This window comes from Neophocaena asiaeorientalis, unplaced genomic scaffold (assembly GCF_003031525.2).
Source record: "Neophocaena asiaeorientalis asiaeorientalis breed wild unplaced genomic scaffold, Neophocaena_asiaeorientalis_V1.1 scaffold155, whole genome shotgun sequence".
Classification (NCBI taxonomy): Eukaryota; Metazoa; Chordata; class Mammalia; order Artiodactyla; family Phocoenidae; genus Neophocaena; species Neophocaena asiaeorientalis.
In genome coordinates this window covers 3,087,924-3,110,901 of record NW_020173040.1, presented here as the reverse complement: position 1 = coordinate 3,110,901, position 22,978 = coordinate 3,087,924, and the positions used below count along the sequence as shown (strand labels likewise).

Here is a 22,978-nt window from a genome sequence, read left to right as displayed (position 1 = left end):
GTATCCAGTCAACTCTGTAAGTACAGTAGCAGATTAACACACATTCAACCAGATCAGCAAAGAGTGACAGATTAAGTGCAAAACTTCAGGTGTAAAGTCACAGCTGTTTGGGACCATTTAGTGCAGGCAAAGGGCAGGCAGCGAGGTCAGAAGAGGGACCTGGAGAGACACTGCAGGAGGAAGGGGCTCTCCTCCGTCCCCTCAGCAGCCCCTGCAGGACACAGGGGCCGGAAGCACTCAGTGGCCAGCAGCTTTCCCCGGACACTTCCTAGGTTGGTTTTACAATGCGCGGTCTGACAAGACACCTCCTCAAGATTGGCTTTCCCAAGCCCCTTGGAGGGCAGATTTCCTGCAAGTTCATCCAGTGACACCACAGTGAATTCTCTGCCATGCAGTGAGCCTCAGGTGTGTGAGGACAGGTGGGGAAGCTTCTTCCTTTGGCAAATCCATCTCAGCACCAGGGGAAGGACCTGCCCCTTACATCTGATTCTTATATTTTTCAGAGTTCTCTTTATTTATTACTGGCGAATCCCTTGTCACTCCAATCTCGTTATATTTAATCTCTTTGTATTAAATTTGCTCTGTTCACAAGAAACTGTGCTTTCTGTCTTTTGGACCCTGATGAAATATGCCAGACTGCCAATTCTTCAAGGAGTTTTATTTCTGATTTCTAGTTCTCAAACACCTCCCCAACTGACTGGTTACATCTTATTTAAAACTAATCTTAATACAGGAAATAAACTGAGGCTGAATGTTCACTGTAATAAAAAATCCTTTTATAAAGCTAATTTCCTCTTACCTAATGACTCATCCTACATAAGCCAATTTATAATTTCTTTTCAGAAACTCATTTATTGCATAAAGGTAGGCAAGATCTACACAGCTTAGGATGAACACAGCAACTAGGTACCCTTTAAAGGCCACTGGACTATCTCAGCCCCAATTATCAATAAAGATAGAAACTTAGAAAGTAACTTAACCAGACTCCAAAGTTCTTCTCCACTGGCAGGGACAGTTCGGCATGGAGGGCTCCTAATACATATGAGAAAGAAAAACTAAGGCACACTCAAGTCTGACTTCTCAGAATACTGCAGCCATTGCTAATCTTCTAAATTTCATATGGAAACAGATATTTACATACTGCAGTTCCTCCTCAACAGCAATTCAAAAATTACAGCATGGCACACAGACGATTATAGGGATGAAAAAGGCAGAGAGATGTGGAGATTCTGGGCTGGTACTTGGGCAGAGAAGTGAAGAGCTGCCCAGGGAGTGTGCTGAGAAAGCAGGGGGAATAATTACCTTATATCTACTTGGCTACATTTGCAAGCGAAGTTCTCACAATTTAAATTTGTTCTTTATACATTGTAATCTATTTTCAAAAATATATATATGTGTGGTGTACGTTTTTGAAAAAATATGAGTGTCTGTATTGCTCACTTTGACAAATGGCTTTCTGGCAATAACCTAGCTACATATTTACATGAAGCCTATCAGCTTGTACAGATATTCTCATCCTGCATGTTCGTTTATGATGATAATGACTAACCTAGTCCATCTGAATTAGAAAACAGATCTGTTGTTCAACAAGTATAATTGAAAAAATGATCAATTTTTAGTAAGGAACAACTGGGCAAAGACTAAAAAGGACCCTTCTTTCACTTAAGGGACAACAGCATCATCAGGGCTTCACTGGTGGTATGATTATTACGTACTTAGATTAATATTTAGAGTAAAACAAGCCTTGATTGTGCAGTATGTTTGGCTGACTTTATAACAAGAGACCAGTGTTACCATACTCTTCACTTTTTATTAACATTCTCTCAAAGGCAATAAAGAATTGTCCCATGTTATTTAAACTAGAAATAAGATTTTTCATACACTTACTACTTTTACACATGAGTGGAAGTCTGTTTTTATAATATTTTATGTTTTATATTGTACTTGTACAAGAAAATAGTTCTCAGCTGATGGAGTAAATAAAATGTACACTTTTACTTTAAAAATAGTGACTATAAAGTACAATATTTAAGCTTGCCTTGCTGTCATTAGGTCCATGAACTCCTCTTAGGGGTTAAAATCCATCACCAATCACTGAGCACAATACCACTAGACCTTGGTCTATAGTAACTAGAGAAATGCGTCAGCTACGGTCCTCCCTCAGCCCTTCCCCTTACAGAGCATATGAAAACAAAGCCTCAGTTTGGAGTTTTAATCCCGTAACCGAAAATTCCCAAGGATTGAAAGTAACAGTTGGCTCTTATCTGAGTAACAGAAGTTCAGGATGGGTCTTTAATATTCCACTCACTTTCAAAGGTTAGACAAAGAATCTTATTTTAAAAAGATTTAGTAACAATTCAAGTGATAAACTCTGAAGTTTCACATTCTCCCTAACCAATTTTCCAAAACAGGAAAAAAAAAAACCATTTAAGAACTCCAAATCCCTGGCTATGTTGCCCTTGTGGTCCAGCCACACCAGTCACCTTGCTGTTCTCCCAACAAGCTGAATGTATCTCCATCTCTGTCATATTCTGGAATGATCTTCCTTTGGCTGGCTCCTTCTCACTCACTCATATCAAGATAAGTTGACCGTAGAGAAGCCTTCTTTCTGCCCAAGCATGTCTCTAATACTGCCCCCTCTTCCTGCACTGTCACATCACCCTGATTTTCTTTACCACTAATGCAAATTACTGTTTCATATTTCAAACGCATTTATCTGTTTTATTCACTTGGCTATAAGCTCTATGGTACAAGGGATCTTGCCTAGATTGTTGAGGGCATAATTTATAATCATACACTGACAACATGTGCATTATCAAAAAATACTTCATAGGGGTTTCCCTGGTGGTGCAGTGGTTGAGAGTCCACCTGCCGATGCAGGGGACACGGGTTCGTGCCCCGGTCCGGGAAGATCCCACATGCCGCGGAGCGGCTGGGCCCGTGAGCCATGGCCGCTAAGCCTGCGCGTCCGGAGCCTGTATTCCGCAACGGGAGAGGCCACAACAGTGAGAGGCCCACGTACCGAAAAGAACAAAAACAAAACAAAACTTCATAAAGGAAAAATGAGCAGGGTAATGTCAGAATTACTGGTGAAGAAAAAATCTTTCAACCTTCACTGAAGAACACCCACTGTGCTGACTGCTGATCACTCACCACCAAGTGTGCACGGCACAGGAGCCATGGGAAAGAAGGCATCAATTGTTGATTAAATTCACTGAGATTTAATAAACTGAATCTCTCTACCTGACTATCTTTGAGGTGAAAGCGGGGGGAAAAAAGGATGCAGGGCTCCACAGCATGTCTGAAAAAGAAAATGTAATAGTACCTGCACCAAATTAATTACCAACAGTATCACATATAAATCTTGTTTTGAATCAAGCATCTTTCAAATTGGAGGTAATGAAATCTTTTTTACCTAAGACAAAGGACTAAAACCAAGGATCCGGGGAAAAAACCCTGAAATTCACCAGTCAGAAGAAGGTTATACTTCTCTACATTTTGAAACAGTAAAAAGAAATGTTCAGCTTATGTATATGGACGTTTCCACAATAATTTTTAGCCTATTGGCAAAGTTCTATGTATGTTCCAGACAGAACTACACAATATCTAACAGAAACGATATATACTAGGGCAAAAGAATATTTACAGCTCTCTAAACTCAAAGAAAACAACTATGGAAGGTGACATATAAGGTGTGTAAATAAAAAAACTAGATCTTTAATTTAAAAGCCAAGGCTTCTCTAAGGTATTTAAGCAGAAACACCATATGCCCTACATGCATGTGTATGAGGACTCACCTGGCACTCTGAGAGCACAAAGGCATGAACCTGCATTCAACCCTGATGATATAGGTGGACTGTATAGTTAAAGGATTTTTGATCCCATTATTTAACTTGATTATTTAACTTGGCTCAATGCTCGGATTTAGGCTAGAAATACGCATTCATAAGAACAAATTTAATCATCATGTATTTGTTACACCATAAGCAGTATCAATACTGACACCACTAACTTCAGAATTCAGTGGAGACATTTCTCTCAAGAGAAACAAACAATGAAACAAGTATTTTAAATTTCTACAGTTTTAATCTCTAGACTGCTTTCAAGTACTTCAGAAGCAATCATTTTTATGAAGTAGATATGCTAAATATAAATCAGACTTTTTCCTGTTTGTTAAAATATACAATTCCCTAAAAATCTTAAACAGCTTATTCTCAGATGCACCTTGTCAGTTTATGGAATGACTGAGTATAAGAAATACAAAATACAAACCTTTACAATGCCAATTTTCTACAGTTGAACCTTATCCTAACTAGTCTGAGCTTTTACTGTAATAGAATTTTTTCAACAATGCGACTGCTTATGATTAATCAGTAGCATGAGCGTCACTTTTATTAAAATAGTTTATAGAACAGAACCAAAAATGTAAACATATGTTGCTCCTCTAGGGAGAAAACGCATAAAATGGATCTGTTAAATTAACCGTAAATACTAGGGAGAGTACAATATAACCAAACAGAGGCTTAGAACACACTCTGCAAATCCAATACTCTCTAGTCATGCAGGGACTGCAGTGAAATCAGTGAAAGAGTCTTCTCATTGACAGCCCCTGACAATCGCCATGAGGCAGTGCCACCAGCCAAGGACTCTCAGTATGGCCAGCTCCCTCCTAGAGAGGGAGTCTCGGCCCAGAGTGGGCAGTGAAAAAACACCGAATAAAATATACAAAACAAACTTAGCAACAGCATCAAGCTATAACAAAATCACTGTAATAATTCTCTATACATAGATTATTTTTCAATTTAAAAACAAAACTATTTTAACATCCTAGACCAGGGAAGGACTGGCAGACTTTTTCTGTAAATGGCTCTGTGGGCCATGCAGTCTCTGCCACAACTTCTTAATTAGGATGAGTTCCAGTAAAACTTTATTTGCAAAACCAGGCAGCAGTCTGGATTTGGCCCACAGGCTGTAGTTTGCCAGCCCATGTTCAAGACAACAGTAAGGGTGCACTGCTCATCCAATTATAATGAAGAAACACACTCATGTGTTCTTCTCAGGACTCAGACCATGTAACATTTGTTCTCCAAGAAAAGAACATCACACAGAGGAATATAAGTAGGTCATGACAACAATGGAACACAATGGAATGTTTTATAGATTTCTGCTCCCTTAAGTAACCTTCCACTTTTTTCTTTCTCTACACCCATAAGGTCAAACACTTAAGTCAAAAGGCCAAGAGCTTTAATCCTGGCTCTAATCTCTTGTCAACTACATAACCCTGGACTTTATCACAACCACTCAGCTTAAGCTGACTTGCCTACAAAATGAGCAAATCTTCTTAGAAATGGTTTAATATGAGCAGATGTGAAAGCACTTTTGGAAACTCTAACTGATGATACTATTACTACTACTACTAATCACCATACTAATGAGAGCAGCCAATACTTGCGCCAGGTGTTCTAATAACTAATTTAACTTTCACAACTTTGTAATGTATGATGCCTTTTTTTACAGCAAATGAGAAAACTGAAGTGCAGAGAGGTTTCAAGGTTGCGCAAGTAACCAATGGCAGGGTGGGACTTAAGCCCAGGAAAACTTGCTTCAAAGCCCAAAGAAATCACTATATTCTATTGCTTCTGACAAAATGAAAGTTACTATTCTCAGCAGATAACTGCAATCTTACAAACATACGAAAATACTCAGAAATCTAGAAAGAGAAAAAGGTGGGGCTAGTGTTTTACACACTAAACTGAAACTTTTCTCACGAGTCTTTTTTGTTTCACTTTTTAAACAAGAGCATTTAAAGAACATTTGTAAAACAAAGACATCTGTACAAAATTAAATAACAAAAAGAAAATGTCCCATGCGTCTTTTAATACTAGGATTTTACTCTCTTACTATATCTAAATTGTTTCTCAAAATGCAAGGCACCCTCTATATTAAAACTCCCACAGTTATCTGGATTTTAATATTAACTTTAGGGGGGAAATGAAAATGAAACCTTTAAGCAACTGGTACTACTTTACATCCTGCCTTTTGACAGGCCACTTGATTTTCAGGAATTATATTCTCAGCACAAACATCTGGAAAAGAATCTGAAGACTTTTGTACTCAAAGTACTATCTTTTCCTTAGTATATGCTACATGTTCTAACCAGAAGTTCCCAAATCTGGTAATGTATAGAAGAGAATGCTATCAGGAACTTTAAAAAAGTATTCCCTGCCTCCACCTCAGATGAACTGAGAAGCAGGCCCAGGATTCTGTATTTTTAAAAGATCTCATATAACTGGTGTTACCCATAAAGAATACTTGAGGTTCCCAAGAGAAGTAAAACAACCCAATATAATATGAAGATAGTTTAAAAACTTTTTAAATCCTCTTCAACTTTTAAAGTTACAGATGTCAAGTGTTTAGGAAATCTAAATGGAAAAAAGTAAGTATCAGGAAGAACTTTCTAAGGTTTAGAATTTGATTACAATAAATACAAATGGCCAAAATTTTGATGAGCATTTCTTTCTTTCTTTTTAAAGGAAAATCGTGTCCAAATTGCTTGATGCCAGCCTAGCTTCTAGGTGAGAGAACTGCGTTACAATTACAGCCACTCCCCGTGACTCATCAGGGATGTTAGCTCTGTCACTGTGTATGTGTTGCAGCAGCTGTCCTTTTCCAGATAAGGTCTGTGCTGTGTCAGGGAGATTTTTAGAATTAATACGTTAACCTGCAGCAGTTAAAACTAATAATCGACTATAAGTCCATTTTGCATGTGACATACTATAATATTCCTTAAAAAAATTATAACATTAATTATAAAGATCAGGGTTAATACAATTTATATGTCTAAAATCTGAAATTCAGAGAGAATCAGCCTCACAAATATCTAAACTCAGGGGTGCATAACAACTGTGTATCTGTATGATTTCTGACAATCTTGAGGACAGCTCTCTCCCAGGGAGGGACTTCTCCCTTGCCTCCTCAGCTTCCTCAGGGAACACTCCCTGTGGTCCACTTCTGGGCGTTCTATCTATATTGTTTCTCTTGGCACTTTTAGTGACTTCTATGGCTTCAGCTAACACCCTCATGCAGTAAGTCCCAAATCACCACCTTGAATCTTAAACTGGTCAGCTCTGGACCTGAAATTTCAAGTGTCTACAGAAGATCTCCATATGGATTGCTGTTAAACCCTAGGTCCACCCCTAGGTGGCCTACAGAGCCCCGGGGAATGTCCAGAATTCTTATGTAAAGTGCTACACGTATGTGTACATGTGCATTTTTCTGAAAAGAAGAGTCATAATTTTCCTCATATTCTCAAATGTATATGTGACCCCAGAGACTATAAACTCAGGTAAGTCATATACTACTAGCATAGCAGACCCTTTGGCATAAATACCAGACAGTGTACTTTGAAGCAGAAAACAAAGTCCAGGTTAATCTCTCCACTGAAGGACTTCTACTGTATACAGTTAACTTGTCCTAAAGCTTGCTAGCATCTTCTAATGCAGTGGGTCAGCAAATTGCAGCTGAGAGCCAACTTTTTTAAAATAAAGTTTTATTGGAAAACAGCCATGCCCATTTATTTACATACTGTCTACAGTTAGTTTTGTGCCACAAAGAGCTGAGTAGTGACAAGACTTGGCTCACATGCCTAAAATACTTACTCTTTGGCCTTTTATGAAACAGTCTGACCTCTGTTATTCTAGATAAGAAATACCTAAATTGATAAAGAAACACGAACCTAATTTAAGTAATCCAAAGACAACCTATCTTCTAATTTTATTTCTAAGCAAAACCAGAAACATGTACCAAGCACACACACCTGTTTTATTTTAAACAACAGAGCATGATTACCTGCCATTGCTGGGCTGCTGTGGAGACTGTCTAGAATGGTCAGAAGGCTCTGACCGCTGGTCAGGAGATCGTGATCGGCTGTGACGGGGAGGCCGGTCGTGTGATCGACCAGAATGATCTGATGCCAGTGACTGAATTTCTGAAATGTCTGTTAAACAAGAGTGCTGTTTATTTTCCCATGAAATGACTACAGTAAAATATAAGGTACTCCAATAATAATGGAAATAAGTTACTAAATATAATTTCATATAAAATGGTTGATTTAAGCATTAACTTAATCAGCTACTATTCGATATTGGTGAGCTGTCAACAGAAAAAAATTTTTTTGAATTCTTATATTTTGAAGGTGTCTGGCTTATAGAAAATTATCATTTCATTCTAAAATGTCAAATCTTCCCACTTTACGAAACAGGTCACTTAAAGAGTCTCTGCAAACAGAGCCACACTCACCATCTCTCTCAGAGGCATTAGCAGAGTGGATACTGTCAGAAAGATCAGGGACATTCAGCAGGGTAGCCCGCTCATCTCTCTGAACTACCATCTTTAACTTGCCTTTAGACCTCTCTATCAATGTCTTTGCATCTGTCAATGACATATTTTCCGTCACGGTACCATTTATCTGCAACAGAAAAGAAACTATAGGTTGAAGGTAAATGACAAAAATACAAACGTTAACTTAGTCTGACATGAACAGGAATATCTAGACTACTCCTGGTCTTGCTCTGAGAACAAAATATTCCCTTTACACTTTTCCTAAACTATCAAAGTACTCCTCCTTACTGAAATAATAAAATCTGTACTATACTGCTGCTCTGCCAGAAAAGCCCAAATTAGCATCTTCTACCTCCTCCCCATCACTTTCTATTACTCATGGGCAAACTAACGAAACACATCAATAATATCCGGAGGAGTTATCAAAACCACTTAATGTGGAACAACAAACAAAGCTATCTACAAAAGTAACTCCTATTAGTGAAAAATATACATTTGGCGCTATTAATTCTCTAGGATGACTCTATGCCCAAAGAAAAGCGTCAGTGTTGACATGTAATAATAGCCAGTGGCAAACTATCTAGTCCCCCAAATACTGATTTTTAATTCTTTTTGGCAAAATCGCTTCAAGCATGAACAGGAGCTATGTGGTCACACTAGAACTTGTTTTCTACTGCAGTTCATCAAAATGTAAGAATATGACTATACCTTCAATACAACATCGCCTTCTTGAATATTGCCATCTCTTGCTGCCAAACTATCTTGTGAAATTTCCTTTACAAATATATGGCTGGCCAATCGAAGACCATATTCTGAAATAATATATTTAAATGTCTTTAGTGTAAAATCCCAAGAGTAAAATCCCAAGACTCTTAAATAGAGTTTAAAAGTATGAAACTAATAATCACCGCATAGAGTTTTTAAGTACAATCAGCAATAAGAAATTATTCTTGGCCTCCCTGCAAAGAAGACATTTCCTCTAATCATCAGAAAGTTTTCACTGTCAGTGTGAAAGCAAAGGGAAAGTGCGTGGTTCAAACAAAAGATTGACACATCGTGCTCTCACTGTACTGAAAGAGAGAAAAATCCGAAGAGATTACCATTTCTCTCTGATGGTGTCATGCTGATGCACTAGCTTCTCAGAAGGTTTAAAGAATAAAATTCTGAAAAGGAAAACTCTGGAATCCTTTACGATTTTGTTGATGACTTGAACACCTCTCTGAGAGACATACACAGAGCATCAGTGTGCACTACTCAAACAAGGGCTTAAAACGAGCCAAGCAGATGTGGGGAGGAGTTAAAGATGCCAGTCCTTCCAACAACTGACAAAGTGCCCAAAGTGCCCAGAAGCGTGGCAACATTAATTGCACCTGTGGGTGAGGGCGTGGTCAGAGTTAAAGAAGTTACCAGGAGAGTCCAGAAAACTGTCCAGGGGGCCTGCAAAGCTGTACAATGACTACAACTAACAGTATAATGTCAATAGGGACAGGACTGCCCCGGTTGTGTTAGGGGAAAGAGTAGGACTGAGTCTTACTGGGAAAGAAAAACAAAACAAAAACCAGAAGGGAAACAAAATTGTTTTTAAGATGGGATAAGTTAGCAGACCTGCTACTCAAGCTTTTAAGAGTTACATCAGTTACAGTTCAACTTAAGGCAAATATACAAAGAGTGTTCACAAGCAGGAATAGAATCAGGGTTAAAAAAAAGAAAATGACCTTCTAGGGGATCTAGGCAGTCAACTATGTGTGCTTTAGAAATGGTGATTGTATCTCACAGAAAGAAAGTATTGATTAAAAGACTGTCCTTATTTAAGACTTAAAAATTATAAATGACCAAAATACAGAGATGACTCTAAAATATTCCTTGTATATTAATGTATTCATTTATTCTAAGTATTTCCTTAGTAAATATTAACTAGGTGGTAGGCACTAGAGACAAAAACCAGCAATTGAGACAGTCCCTGCACTCTAGCGGCTTCCCTAGTCAGTAGGGAAAAAGACGTTACCACAATTACCTGTGTGATGAAGAGTTCGGATGGAGCAATACATGATTCTGTGCCTAGTGGGGGTCAGAGAAGGCCTCCCTGAGAAGCAAATGCTACAGCTGAAACTCTACCTAAGGAATACTAACACTAAACCTGAGAAATGGACTTCCCTGGTGGCGCAGTGGTTGAGAATCCACCTGCCAATGCAGGGGACACGGGTTTGAGACCTGGTCTGGGAAGATCCCACATGCCGCGGAGCAACTAGGTACGTGAGCCACAACTACTGAGCCTGCGCGTCTGGAGCCTATGCTCCACAACAAGAGAGGCTGTGAGAGTGAGAGGCCCGCGCACCGCGATGAAGAGTGGCCCCTGCTTGCCACAACTAGAGAAAGCCCTCACACAGAAACGAAGACCCAACACAGCAAAAATAAATAAATAAACAAATGTGGGTTTAAAAAATATATATATATAAACCTGAGAAATGAGGTTGGGTGGTGGTGGTGGTGGTGGTGGTGGTGGTGTGTGTGCGCGCGCGCACGTGGGTGTGGGTGTGTGCATGCGTGTGCGCACTGGTAGAGACAGAATGGTTAAAAACAAGTGCACCAGGGCTTCCCTGGTGGCGCAGTGGTTGAGAGTCCGCCTGCCGATGCAGGGGACATGGGTTCGTGCCCTGGTCCGGGAAGATCCCAAAAAAAAAAAAAAAAAAAAAACAAGTGCACCAGAAGGTATGAAGGAAAGACAAGGCAGGTTTGATGAAGTCATAAGTGTAGGGCAAGAGTCAGACAGAGAAGCAGCCCAAAGGACCCTGTAACCATGTGGAGCAGTCCACAGAATGGACCAGGGAGATCCAGAGACTGGATCATGAGGCTGGGTGAGTCACTTAATAGACAGTGGTGTGGTGCTCCTCACCCGCCGTGCCCCACAACACAAAAAAGGAAAAAGTAACGATGTGTTGATTAACTTGATTGTGGTGATCGTTTCCTAGTGTATACATACCTCAAACCATCACACTGTACACCTTAAATACATAACAACTTTACATATTAATATACAATGTCAATTACACCTCAATAAAGATGGAAGAAAAAAAAAAAGATGCTGGTAGCTTGGATGAGGGTGGTGGTGGTGGAGAAAGGAGGAGTAGGACAGTAAAGTGTGGTGTTTAGGAAGTTAGAAGGTGTTAACCGGGCATAGGAAAGCAGGGGAAAAAAGATGTCATGGAAAACTATACCATGTTGCCCCCGGCTGGCTTGAGAGACCGGGTAGACAGGAATATATGCAATGGGATATTTCGTAAGAAACATTCCATGAGGGAGATGTGCTATATCTGAGGGATGCAGACGAACACCTAAGTGTACATACCTATGAGTCAGCTGGGGCACCAGGGTGCACACACTGGACCTAGGGAAGGAGCTGTGCCATCATGAGCAGCCCACGACACTGAGAGACATGAGATTTCCTAAAGATGTTGTATGAAGTAGAAAAGAGATTCTAGAACAGAAGTCCACAGAACACTGAAAGGTAGGATGAGGACAAAGAGATCGCCAAGGATACAGAAAAGAAAGAGGGAGGAACCCTTGAAACCCACAGCATTACAGGAGCCAAGAGAAAACATTATTTCAAAAAACAGGGAGTGGTTAATTATTAGAGAAATGCAAATCAAAACTACAATGAGGTATCACCTCACACCAGTTAGAATGGACATCATCAGAAAATCTACAAGCAACAAATGCTGGAGAGGGTGTGGAGAAAAGGGAACCCTCTTGAACTGTTGGTGGGAATGTAAATTGATACAGCCACTATGGGGAACAGTATGGACGTTCCTTAAAAAACTAAAATAGAATTACAGTATGACCCAGCAATCCCACTACTGGGCATATACCCAGAGAAAACCATAATTCAAAAAGACACACGCACCCCAATGTTCACTGCAGCACTATTTACAATAGCCAGGTCATGGAAGCAACCTAAATGCCCATCAACAGATGAATGGATAAAGATGTGGTACATATATACAATGGAATATTACTTAGCCATAAACAGAAATGAAACTGAGTCATTTGTAGAGACGTGGATGGACCTAGAGACTGTCATACAGAGTGAAGTAAGTCAGAAAGAGAAAAACAAATATGGTATATTAACATATATATGTGAAACCTAGAAAAATAGTATAGATGAACCGGTTTGCAGGGCAGAACTGGAGACGCAGATGTAGAGAACAAACATATGGACACCAAGGGGAGAAAGTGGGGGGGTGGGGGTGGGATGGGATGAATGGGGAGACTGGGATTGACATATATACACTAATATGTATAAAATAGATAACTAATAAGAACCTGCTGTATAAAAAATAAATAAAATTCAAAAAAAATAGGGAGTGGTTAACTATGTGAAATGGTACTGAAAAGGCAAGTAAGATAAAGACTAGAAATTTCTACCGGATTTAGTATGACCAGTTCTAGGAGCAGATACCAGAGAGAGAGGGCTGAAGAGTGGGTGGTGAACAAGGAGAAACAGCTCTGAACACAGACAGTCTGACTGAGAAGTTGGTATGGATGAGGGCAGAGGGGAGCAATAACCAGGAGACATGTCAGGTTTCAGTAAAGCGGATCAGAGCCAGCCTTCAAATACCCTTACACCTTTTTATCAAAATGAGCAGTCATCAACGCTTTCCTGCATGGGAGAGACACGCCCACGGCAGCAAGAAGCCACAATCAGACTCATTTGTATCAAATGTGATTACCTGAGGGGAGGCAGCTAGGCTTCAGTTTCAAATTTTTTTGACAAACAAGTCCTTTGCTTTTAGAGAAATATCCTGTGGGGGGTCCTCTCCCTCCGACTCTCCATTTAGAAAAGGCAGCCTGCCCTCCCTCCAAATCCAATGATTTCTACCCAGATGTAGGTACTACTGATCCTGACAGCTAAGTAAAACACTGAATTGCAACTTGATGATGGCGTGACATTTCTTGTATTAGCCTATTCTACTCACAAGAAGTAATCCAAAATCCAACTACTGGACAATTTATGTGAAGTACTATCTGCTACAACAAAATGATTCAAGAAGAGGAAACAGATGACCCCTGAAGCCTGACATCACAGGATTTGATTTAAAGCAACAGGACACAAAAACGAAGATAACAGAAGACAACAAAGCAAAGATATAAAGTGATGGCAAACTTACTTCTCATTAAAATTAGTCTTAAAATTTTCATGTGAAAATGATAAACAAGTTGGTAGAAAATACCTTCGTTTTTCCGAGATTTCACCAGTGTGACTTTGGTGGGTCTGGCAGGTTGACTGGAAGCCACAGATCGCCTATCAGATCGCGGAGACAGACTCCTCTCTCGACTTGCACTTCTATCCCTGGCCCAGCTCTTCTCACTCCTCCTGTTAACCATGCCCCCACGGCCACTTCTCGGGTCGTGTACTTCCTCATCATAACTATCTTCTTCATTCTCAGATACTGGTTCAGGATCAGGACGACTTACTGGTATCTGAACTTTCTTTTTCCTTCGAATGGTCTACAAATAAGAAGGATTACAATATGAGCTGATTTTCATATATGTACTTTCAGTTCTTAAGAGAGGAAGATCACGTTCTTCTGGTCTCATACTCATTATGAATAAGAGCTATAATACACAAATATAACAAATTAATAAGGAATACTTCTCTATATTGGTTATCTTTTCTGCTCTCCTGGTAAACAGATCTGGTTAAGAAGCAAATTTGGAATAGAGGGCCTAATAAAGTTCTTAATTAATTCAGAAGATCTTCTATGTGTAATAATTACAAGCTTACAGGAAAACTAATAATTACTGGTGGTTTGAATAAAGGAGGGAGCACTGTACTCTAAGACAATCAAATACACTGTAGTTGTTACCAAACCAGAGCAAACTTGCAGGCCCAACTTGATTCCTTAAAACTTTCAGAATCCATGAGTATCAAGGCCCACAACTGTCCTACTGGAACTCTAAGAGAGAAATTTTTTGTACTTCCACACTAACACTGAACTTAGTGTTGTGTTGGAGCTAATAACTCCATGATACTCCACCAATAGAAACTTTGTTTCTCTCTCTCCAAAACTTGTAATTTATGGTCTATGCATAAATTCCTTCTTCTGGCTTTCTATACTCAATTGACTCTGATACTGGTTCAATTTTCCCTGTCCACTTATTTCCTTTACTTTCTGTAAGATCAAGATCTATTTGCATTGCCTTCTGACTGAGTGGCCTCTTAATCCCTGGACTGCACTCTGTCTTCTCACACCAGTATACATTTGATCTCATCAGAGATCTGCAAGATCTTCTTGAGTAACACTCCTTGTCTTCTACTTCTGACACCCTGATCTACTGAAACTTCTCCATGTCCATCTTATGTCTGACTCCTCCATGCCCTCCTATTCTCCTAGTCCATCAATTCCCTCCTGGTTTCAACTGCCTTCCTCCCAAGTTTGATGAGTTGTCATGCTTCGATATTTAAATGATTTTCTCTAGCCCCGGGATACCACTCCTGCTGAGTCAGGACCCAGGCCACCCCAGGAGGCTGGCACCAGCCCCTGGACCCCCAGGGCCCTGCAGCCAGAGACTCCATGACCAGCCTGCCTACGGTGGGCACTAGCCCTGGGACACATAGGACCCTGACCCTGTCCACCAGTAGGCCGATACTAGCTCTGAAACACCTTGGACCCATCAGCCAGCCACTCTGGGATCCAGCCCCACTCACCAGTAGGCTTACAAAGCTTTGGAACACCCCGAACCCTGCAGCCAGTGATGTCTGAAACCAGCCTGCTCACCAGCAAGCCTACACTAGGACCCCTGGCCACACAACCAGCCACCCAGTTCTACCCACCAGTGGGCCAGCACTAGAGAGAGAGGGCCCCAATCAATAATATCAGAAATGAAAAAGCAGAAGTTACAACTGACAACACTGAAATACAAAAGATCACAAGAGATTACTGTGAACAATTATACGCAAATAAAATGGACAACCTGGAAGAAATGGACAAATTCCTGGAAATGTACAACCTCCCAAGACTGAACCAGGAAGAAATAGAAAATATGAACAGACCAATTATCAGTAATGAAACTGAATCAATAATTTAAAAACTCCCAACAAACAGAAGTCCAAGACCATATGGCTTCACAAGTGAATTCTACCAAACATTTACAGAAGAGTTAACGTGTATCCTTCTGAAACTCTTCCAAAACATTGCAGAGGAAGGAGTGCTTCTGAACTCATTCTATGAGGCCAGCATCACCCTGAGAGCAAAACCACACAAAGATATCACACAGAAAAGAAAACTACAGGCCAATATCAATGATAAACATAGATGCAAAATTACTCAACAAAATATTAGCAAACTGAATTCAACAATACATTTAAAGGATCTGTACACCATGATCAAGTGGGATTTATCCCATGGATGTAAGGATGGTTCAATATCCACAAATCGATGTGATATATACCACATTGACAAACTGAGGAAGAAAAATTTTATGATCGTCTCAATAAATGTTGAAAAATCTTTTAATAAAATTCAACATCTACATATGATTCAAAAAACTCAACAAAGTGCATATAGAGGGAACATACCTCAACATAAAAAAGGTCATATATAAGCCCACAGCTAACATGGTGGGCTCAATGGTATAAAGCTGAGAGCATTTTCTCTAAGATCAGGAACAAGACAAGGATGCCCACTGTCGCTCTTTTACTGAACTTAGTGTTGGAAGTCCTAGCCCCAGCAATCAGACAAGAAAAAGAAAAGGAATCCAAATTGGAAAGGAAGAAGTACAACTGTTACTGTTTGAGGATGACATGATATTCTATAGAAAATCCTAAAGGCATCATGAATAAACTGCTAAGAGCTCATCAATAAATTCGGCAAAGTTGCAGGATACAAAATTAATACAAAGAAATCTGTTGTATTTCTATACACTAACAACGAACTATCAGAAAGAGAAATTAAGAAAACAATCCCATTTACAAATTGCATCAAAAAAAAAAATCCCTGGGGGCTTCCCTGGTGGCACAGTGATTGAGAGCCCGCCTGCCGATGCAGGGCACACAGGTTCGTGCTCCAGTCTGGGAAGATCCCACATGCCGCGGAGCGGCTGGGCCCATGAACCATGGCCGCTGAGCCTGCGCGTCTGGAGCCTGTGCTCCGCAACGGGAGAGGCCACAACAGTGAGAGGCCCACGTACCGCAAAAAATAAATAAATAAATAAATTAATTAATTAAAATCCCTGGGAATAAATCTAACTAAGGAGGTAAAACACCTATACTCGGAAATATAACGACACCAGTGCAAGAAACGGAAGACAACGGGAACAGATGTAAAGATATACCAAGTTCATGGACTGGAAAAATTAATATTGCTAAAATGACCATACTATCCAAAGCAGTCTAAATATCCAATGCAATCCCTATCAAAATGCCAATGGCATTTTTCACAGAACTAGAATAAGTAATTCTAAAATTTATATGGAAACAAAAAAGACCCCAAATAGCAAAAAACGAACAAACAAAAACAATCTTGAGAATGAAGAACAAAGCTGGAGGCATCATGCACCCAGATTTCAAACTATACTATATGGTTACAGTCATCAAAACAGCATGGTACTAGCACAAAACCAGACACATAAATCAGTGGAATGGAACAGAAGGCCTAGAAGATGAATCCACACTTACATGGGCAATTCATCTATGACAAAGGAGGCAAGAATGTACAATGGGGAAAAAACAGCCTCTTCAATAAATTGTGCTGGGAAAACAGGACAATTACATACAGAAGAATCATACTGGACTACTCTCTCATATCACGCACAAAAATAAATTCAAAATGGATACAAGATTTAAATATAAGTCCTGAAACCATAAAACTCCTAGAAGAAAACATAGGCAGTACACTATTTGACATCAGTCTTAAAAATATTTTTTGGATATGCCTCCTCAGGCAAGGGAAACAAAAGCACAAATAAACAGGACTACATTCAACTAAAAAAGCTTTTACACAGTGAAGTTAACTATCAACAAAACAAAAAGGCCGCAGACGCAATGGGAGAAGATATTTGCAAACAATATGACCCACAAGGGATTAATATCCAAAATATACAAAGAACTTACACAACTCAACATCAAAAAATAAACAAACAACTCAATTAAAAACTGGGCAGAGGATCTGAATAGACATTTTTCCAAAGAAGACATACAGATGGCCAATGGGCACATGACAAGATGCTCAATATCACTAATCATCAGTGAAATGCAAATCAAAACCACAGTGAGATATCACCTCCCACCTGTCAGAATGGCAATTATGAAAAAGAAAACAAATAACAAGCACTGACAAGGATGTGGAGAAAAGGGAACACTCATGCTCTGTTGGTAGGAATGTAAATTAGTCCAGCCACTACGCAAAACAGTATGGAAACTCCTCAAAAAATTAAAAATAGAACTACCATATGATCCAGCAAATTCCACTCCTATTCACCCAGAGAAAATAAAAACACTAATTAGAAAAGACATTTATGGGAATCCCCTGGTGGTCCAGTGGTTAGGACTCTGCACTTCCACTGCCAGGGGCATGGGTGCGATCCCTGGTCAGGGAACTAAGATCCTACATGCCACGAGGTCAAAAAAAAAAAAAAAAGGAGGGGAGGGGAGGGAAGAAAGGAAAAGGAAAAGACATTTGCATGTCTCTGTTCATTGCAGCATTATTTATGATATCCAAGATATGGAAGCAAAGCAAGTGCCCATCAACAGATGAACGGATAAAGAAGATTCGATACACACACACACACATGAATACTACTCAGCCATGAAAAAGAGTAACATCTTGCCATCTGCAACAACACAGATGGACCTGGAGGGTATTACACTAAATGAAATAAGTCAGACAGAGAAAGACAACTACTGTATGATTTCACTTATATGTGGAATCTAAACAACAAATGAACGAACGTAACAAAACAGAAATGGAGTTACAGATACAGAGAACAGGCGGCTGCCAGAGGGAAAGGAACAGGTGAGACAGATCAAACAAACTTCCAGTTGCAAAATAAATGAGTCATGGGTATGAAATGTACGGTGTAGGAAACACAGTAACTACCTAGTATCTTTGTATGGTGACATATCGTAACTAGATTTATCCTGATGACCATTTTGAAATGTAGAGAAATACAGAATCACCATGTGTAACAGGAACTAACAGTGTTGTAGGTCAATTATACTTCAAAAACAAACAAATTTATAGAAAAAGAGGTCAGATTTGTAGCTACAGAGGTGACGGGGGCTGGGGGGATTGGATGAGGGCAATCAAAAAGTGCAAATTGGGGCTTCCCTGGTGGCACAGTGGTTGAGAATCTGCCTGTCAAGGCAGGGGACACAGGTTCGATCCCTAGTCCCAGAAGATCCCACATGACGCAGAGCACCTAAGCCTGTGTGCCACAACTACTGAGCCTGCGCTCTAGAGCCCGCGAGCCACAACTAATGAAGCCAGCGTGCCTAGAGCCTGTGCTCCGCAACAAGTGATGCCACCGCAATGAGAAGCCCGCGCACCATAATGAAGAGTAGCCCCCGCAACCAGAGAAAGACCACGCACAGCAACAAAGACCCAATGCAGTCAAAAATAAAATAATTATTTTTTTTTTTTAAAGTGCAGACTTCCCTTCATAAGATAAATAAGTACTAAGGACATAATGTACAACATGGTAAATATAATTAAAGTTGCTAAGAGAGTAAATCCTAAGAGTTCTCATCACAAGGAAAAAATGTTTTTTTCTATTTCTTTAACTTTGTATCTATATGAGATGATGGATGTCATAATTTCATGAAGTCAAATCATCATGCTGCACACCTTAAACTTACACAGTGCCGTATGTCAACTGTATGTCAGTAAAGCTGGGGGGAAGTTACTTTCTCTTGACCCGTCGGTCCTGTGCCAGGTCAAACCCTGTCCTGTATTATCTTCCCCTTCAGATGGCTGCATCCCCACACCGGCTGGTTAGGTTCTCCTCTATAAATTCATTTTACTTGAAAGAATTCTTTCATTTATTCAGCAATCCTTTCATCTATCTCTTGTTGCCTCAAATTCCATGGAATGTGCTAACACAGGTATCCCGAAACCGTTCTCCGAGATGCCAGTCACTAGGCCTGATTTATAGAGATCAGTGCCACTTCACATCCCCACTCCCACATGCTTTCAGTGTCTCATTTATTTGGTCTTCCTTCCTGGTCTCAGACAATTCGATCCTCTTCCTGCATGAACAACACCCTTTCAGAGGGGCTTATTCTCATCCCTCCCCACCTCCAAGACCTTTCCTCATCAATTACCACCACCCCCCAAGCCAGGTACCAACAACTATAATCTCTTCCTATTTACCTCCAGTCTGTCCTCTGCCTACTAATCTGCAAACTCATCTTCGATTCCCATCTCGCTACTCATTTCCAAGCTATCATCTTTTCTCTTCCTTTTGTGACTCACTTTCTTCAAAGGGCTGCTCCACACTTAATACCGCAGCTTCTTACCACCAAGAGTGATCAGAGAAGGCCTCTCTCAGGACACATTGAAGCTAAAGGTCAACAAGCACCAAGAGGCCAGCATGTGGAAAGGAGAGGCAGCCAAGGCCCTGTTATGAATGAAGAAAAGGCTGCCTGCCTTGCTACTCTTGGTGCCTCATGGCTGAGGCCCTTCTCGGGCAACATTTACTGTAAAGCACCCCTCACTGCCTCCCTGAGTCTTACTCTCACCTCTATTTCCATCTCCAACATGTTGTATTAGAAGCAATTCTTTGTGTTAGCACTTCGATCTTCAATCGCTGCCTAGTAAGGTATAAACAAAATAACCAGTTGAGTCCTCAAAGCTTTCCCCGTCACTCCCCTAAGAGAGTGAGCACCACCTGTCTGAAATCTGCACCTGAAGCACCCTCCATCTCAGATGATGTGCATGATGGCTGTGACTGTGTGTACCCATCGAGCCTACTGAAATTCAAGTTCCCTGAGGAGAAGGTCCTGGCCAGGTCATTTTAACTGTACCTGTAATGAAGTATTTGCATGTAGTAAGTGTTTAACTCATTGAAAAATATCCAATCCTGCTATGATTCCCCATTTATATTATGAGTTAAGTACTATAAACCCACTCAGGCTTGGTAATCATACTTGATTTTAACACTGAAAATTGTGAAACAAAAATTTTGGGAAAAAATGCCTACTTCAAAACAGATCAGCTGAATTACACATTCAAATATAAAACAAAACAATTAAGTTATGTAAGTACTAGAATAAGATATATGTTTTTATAACTCTGGTAAGGTAAAGACTTTTGTAAGCATGACACCAAAGGCAGAGCCAATCAAGTGAAAGTCTGACAGGTATGACAGGATAAAAATGAAAACATTCCCATGATGATGAAATAAAATGATATAAAAGCAAACCAAAAAAACACTGTAAACAACTTACACACACTCACAAAGAAAATGGAAAAACAATATATGCAGTGTATACCACAAAAGGCTAATCATCTTAATACACACAACACTAGTGTGACAGTCATCAACACAAGGACAGGAACAGGCAAAGAAACGTAACGGGAAGTATACATACCAGGTGAAGATCAAACCCACTTGTAATTTGAAATACTATGTTTAGTCCATCAGTTTGGCAGAGATGTAAGTGTTGATGAAATTGTACTCTCTCAGTAGCTTATTGGTTTTCTAATGGGCAAATTGGCAAGCCATGTATCAAAAGTCATTCATGCCATTTGACTCTAAAAAGCTACTCCTAAGAAGTTATTCTTAAAAAGTAACTGAACAAGTAGATAGAAATACGATGATCTTTATTATTTTTAAAATAATAAAGATTATTTTAAAAATAATCTTATTAAAAATAATTTTAATAAGATTATTTTAAAATAATCTTAATCTTTAAAAAAATACTTGTGGAAACTGGACATTGAAATGCCCATCAGTGAATGCGTTGAGGAAGTGTGCACACGCGCTGAAATGCTATGCAGCCATGTGGGTAAACACTAAAGTGTTCAGAGTTTATCTCTAGGAAGGTGTTTTCGCCCATTCGCTTCATAATGCTTTTTTAGTATGTTCAGAATTTTAGTAAAAACTACACATGTTCACTATGTTATAAACAATCTTTTACTATCTTCTCTTCACCTACTGTTAAACAAAATTAAGCATATTTATGGTAGTTATATTATCAAAGGAGTTCTAACATTTTAATTCAACGGAAAAGAAATTTATTGAGCCTAATGCCCAAGGGGTCTTAGTTTATGGAAAGATATAAACTAAGAACCATCAAAATATAAGAGCCCAGGGCCGGGGAGGGAAGGAGCTAGCTACTCAGAACTGGGGGGAAAAAAACATATATAGTGACCTGAGGTTCTGGTTATGGCAGGAGATGAGTTAAGGAAGACATCCTACAATGACACTATGGTTTTATTCTCAATGATGAAAACTTAGCGTATGTTGATGACGTAACCCACTCTCTTCAGACGCAGGAATGAACAGCTACCCTCTGCTGACTGAACATGCTTCCACCCAACCCTCCTACAGCTTCTCCCTGAAGAGCAAACTACTTGCCCAACCTTCCTGAGTTCCACCTTTCCAAATGATGTAGCAAAGCACAGTGAGAGGAAAACTCATCCTTCTCACATGTGCTACTTCAAATACATAACAGGTTTTGGACTGTTTCTTACAAAATCATTTCTCTGGTTAGAAAAGTCTGAAGTGTAGGAGTACAACTTTCTTGGTTGTATTATTGATGTGGGGCATGTGTACTAAACATTTTGCATGGAAAAACACAACAGTTCAATATTCCAAAGAATGAAGCTGGAGCTATGGGTGAAGCTCACAACCTCAGACACAGGGAGAAAAATCCAATTTACCTAAGGTGCTCACCTTGGAATATGCAGTGACTCATCTGAAGAACACTTATTCAATTTATAAAAACCAACAAATATAAAAATTAGCAATTTGCTTCTGTAAATGCTACAATCTCATGTTATAAAAACTGTTTAAAAATTGTACCATCAACTAGCCAGTCTGTACATGAACTGCAATTTAAAACAACAGTAGAGTTCCAAATGTAAAAATACAGTTACAACAAAAAGCTGTGGAAACACATGCACAGTAGAAGATGCCTGTCATCTGGAATGCAGTGACTAAACTCTGGGTCTACTGCCACATGAGAAAACTCACTTAACCAGCAAGGACACTGGTGCGGAGATGAGCCATACGGCACAGCAGCCTACACAAGGTGAGAGGGCCTCCAACTGTGGGTATACAGTCTCAGGAAATACCCCTTCTGGCTCTCACCATAGCTCCCAGAGGTCAAAACACCATGCAGGCCTCCTCACTCCAGCCCTCTCCTTTCTGTTGGGTCCACTGTGGCTCTGACTGTCTGCTGCAAAGTAGAAAGGTTCTCAGTGGACAAAGCAGGACAAACCATGTAGCCGCCAGCCTCTTCCTCCTACTCTACACACCTGAGCTAATGCCTCAAGCAGTACCTTAATTAGGCCTTTCAGAGTCTAGATAAGGCAGAAACAGGGGCAGCAAAGTGGTTAACGTGCTCCTCTATGCATTGATAGATATACATGTATATATATATATATATATATATATATATATATATTTTTTTTTTTTT

At 39.8% G+C, this 22,978-nt stretch overlaps 1 protein-coding gene across 7 annotated transcripts in view; it reads right to left on the bottom strand.

Moving 5' to 3' along the window:
* Positions 1-22,978, bottom strand: part of TJP1 (tight junction protein 1) — a 114,297-nt gene that overhangs the window by 40,902 nt on the left and 50,417 nt on the right. For all 7 annotated transcript variants that reach the window (XM_024742750.1, XM_024742752.1, XM_024742754.1 and 4 more), the window contains exons 5-8: positions 13,569-13,845; positions 9,049-9,152; positions 8,299-8,467; positions 7,849-7,996 (exon numbers count right to left, since the gene is read on the bottom strand). In XM_024742750.1, coding sequence (XP_024598518.1) covers positions 7,849-7,996; positions 8,299-8,467; positions 9,049-9,152; positions 13,569-13,845 — 698 coding nt within the window. The remainder of the gene's footprint in view (positions 1-7,848; positions 7,997-8,298; positions 8,468-9,048; positions 9,153-13,568; positions 13,846-22,978) is intronic.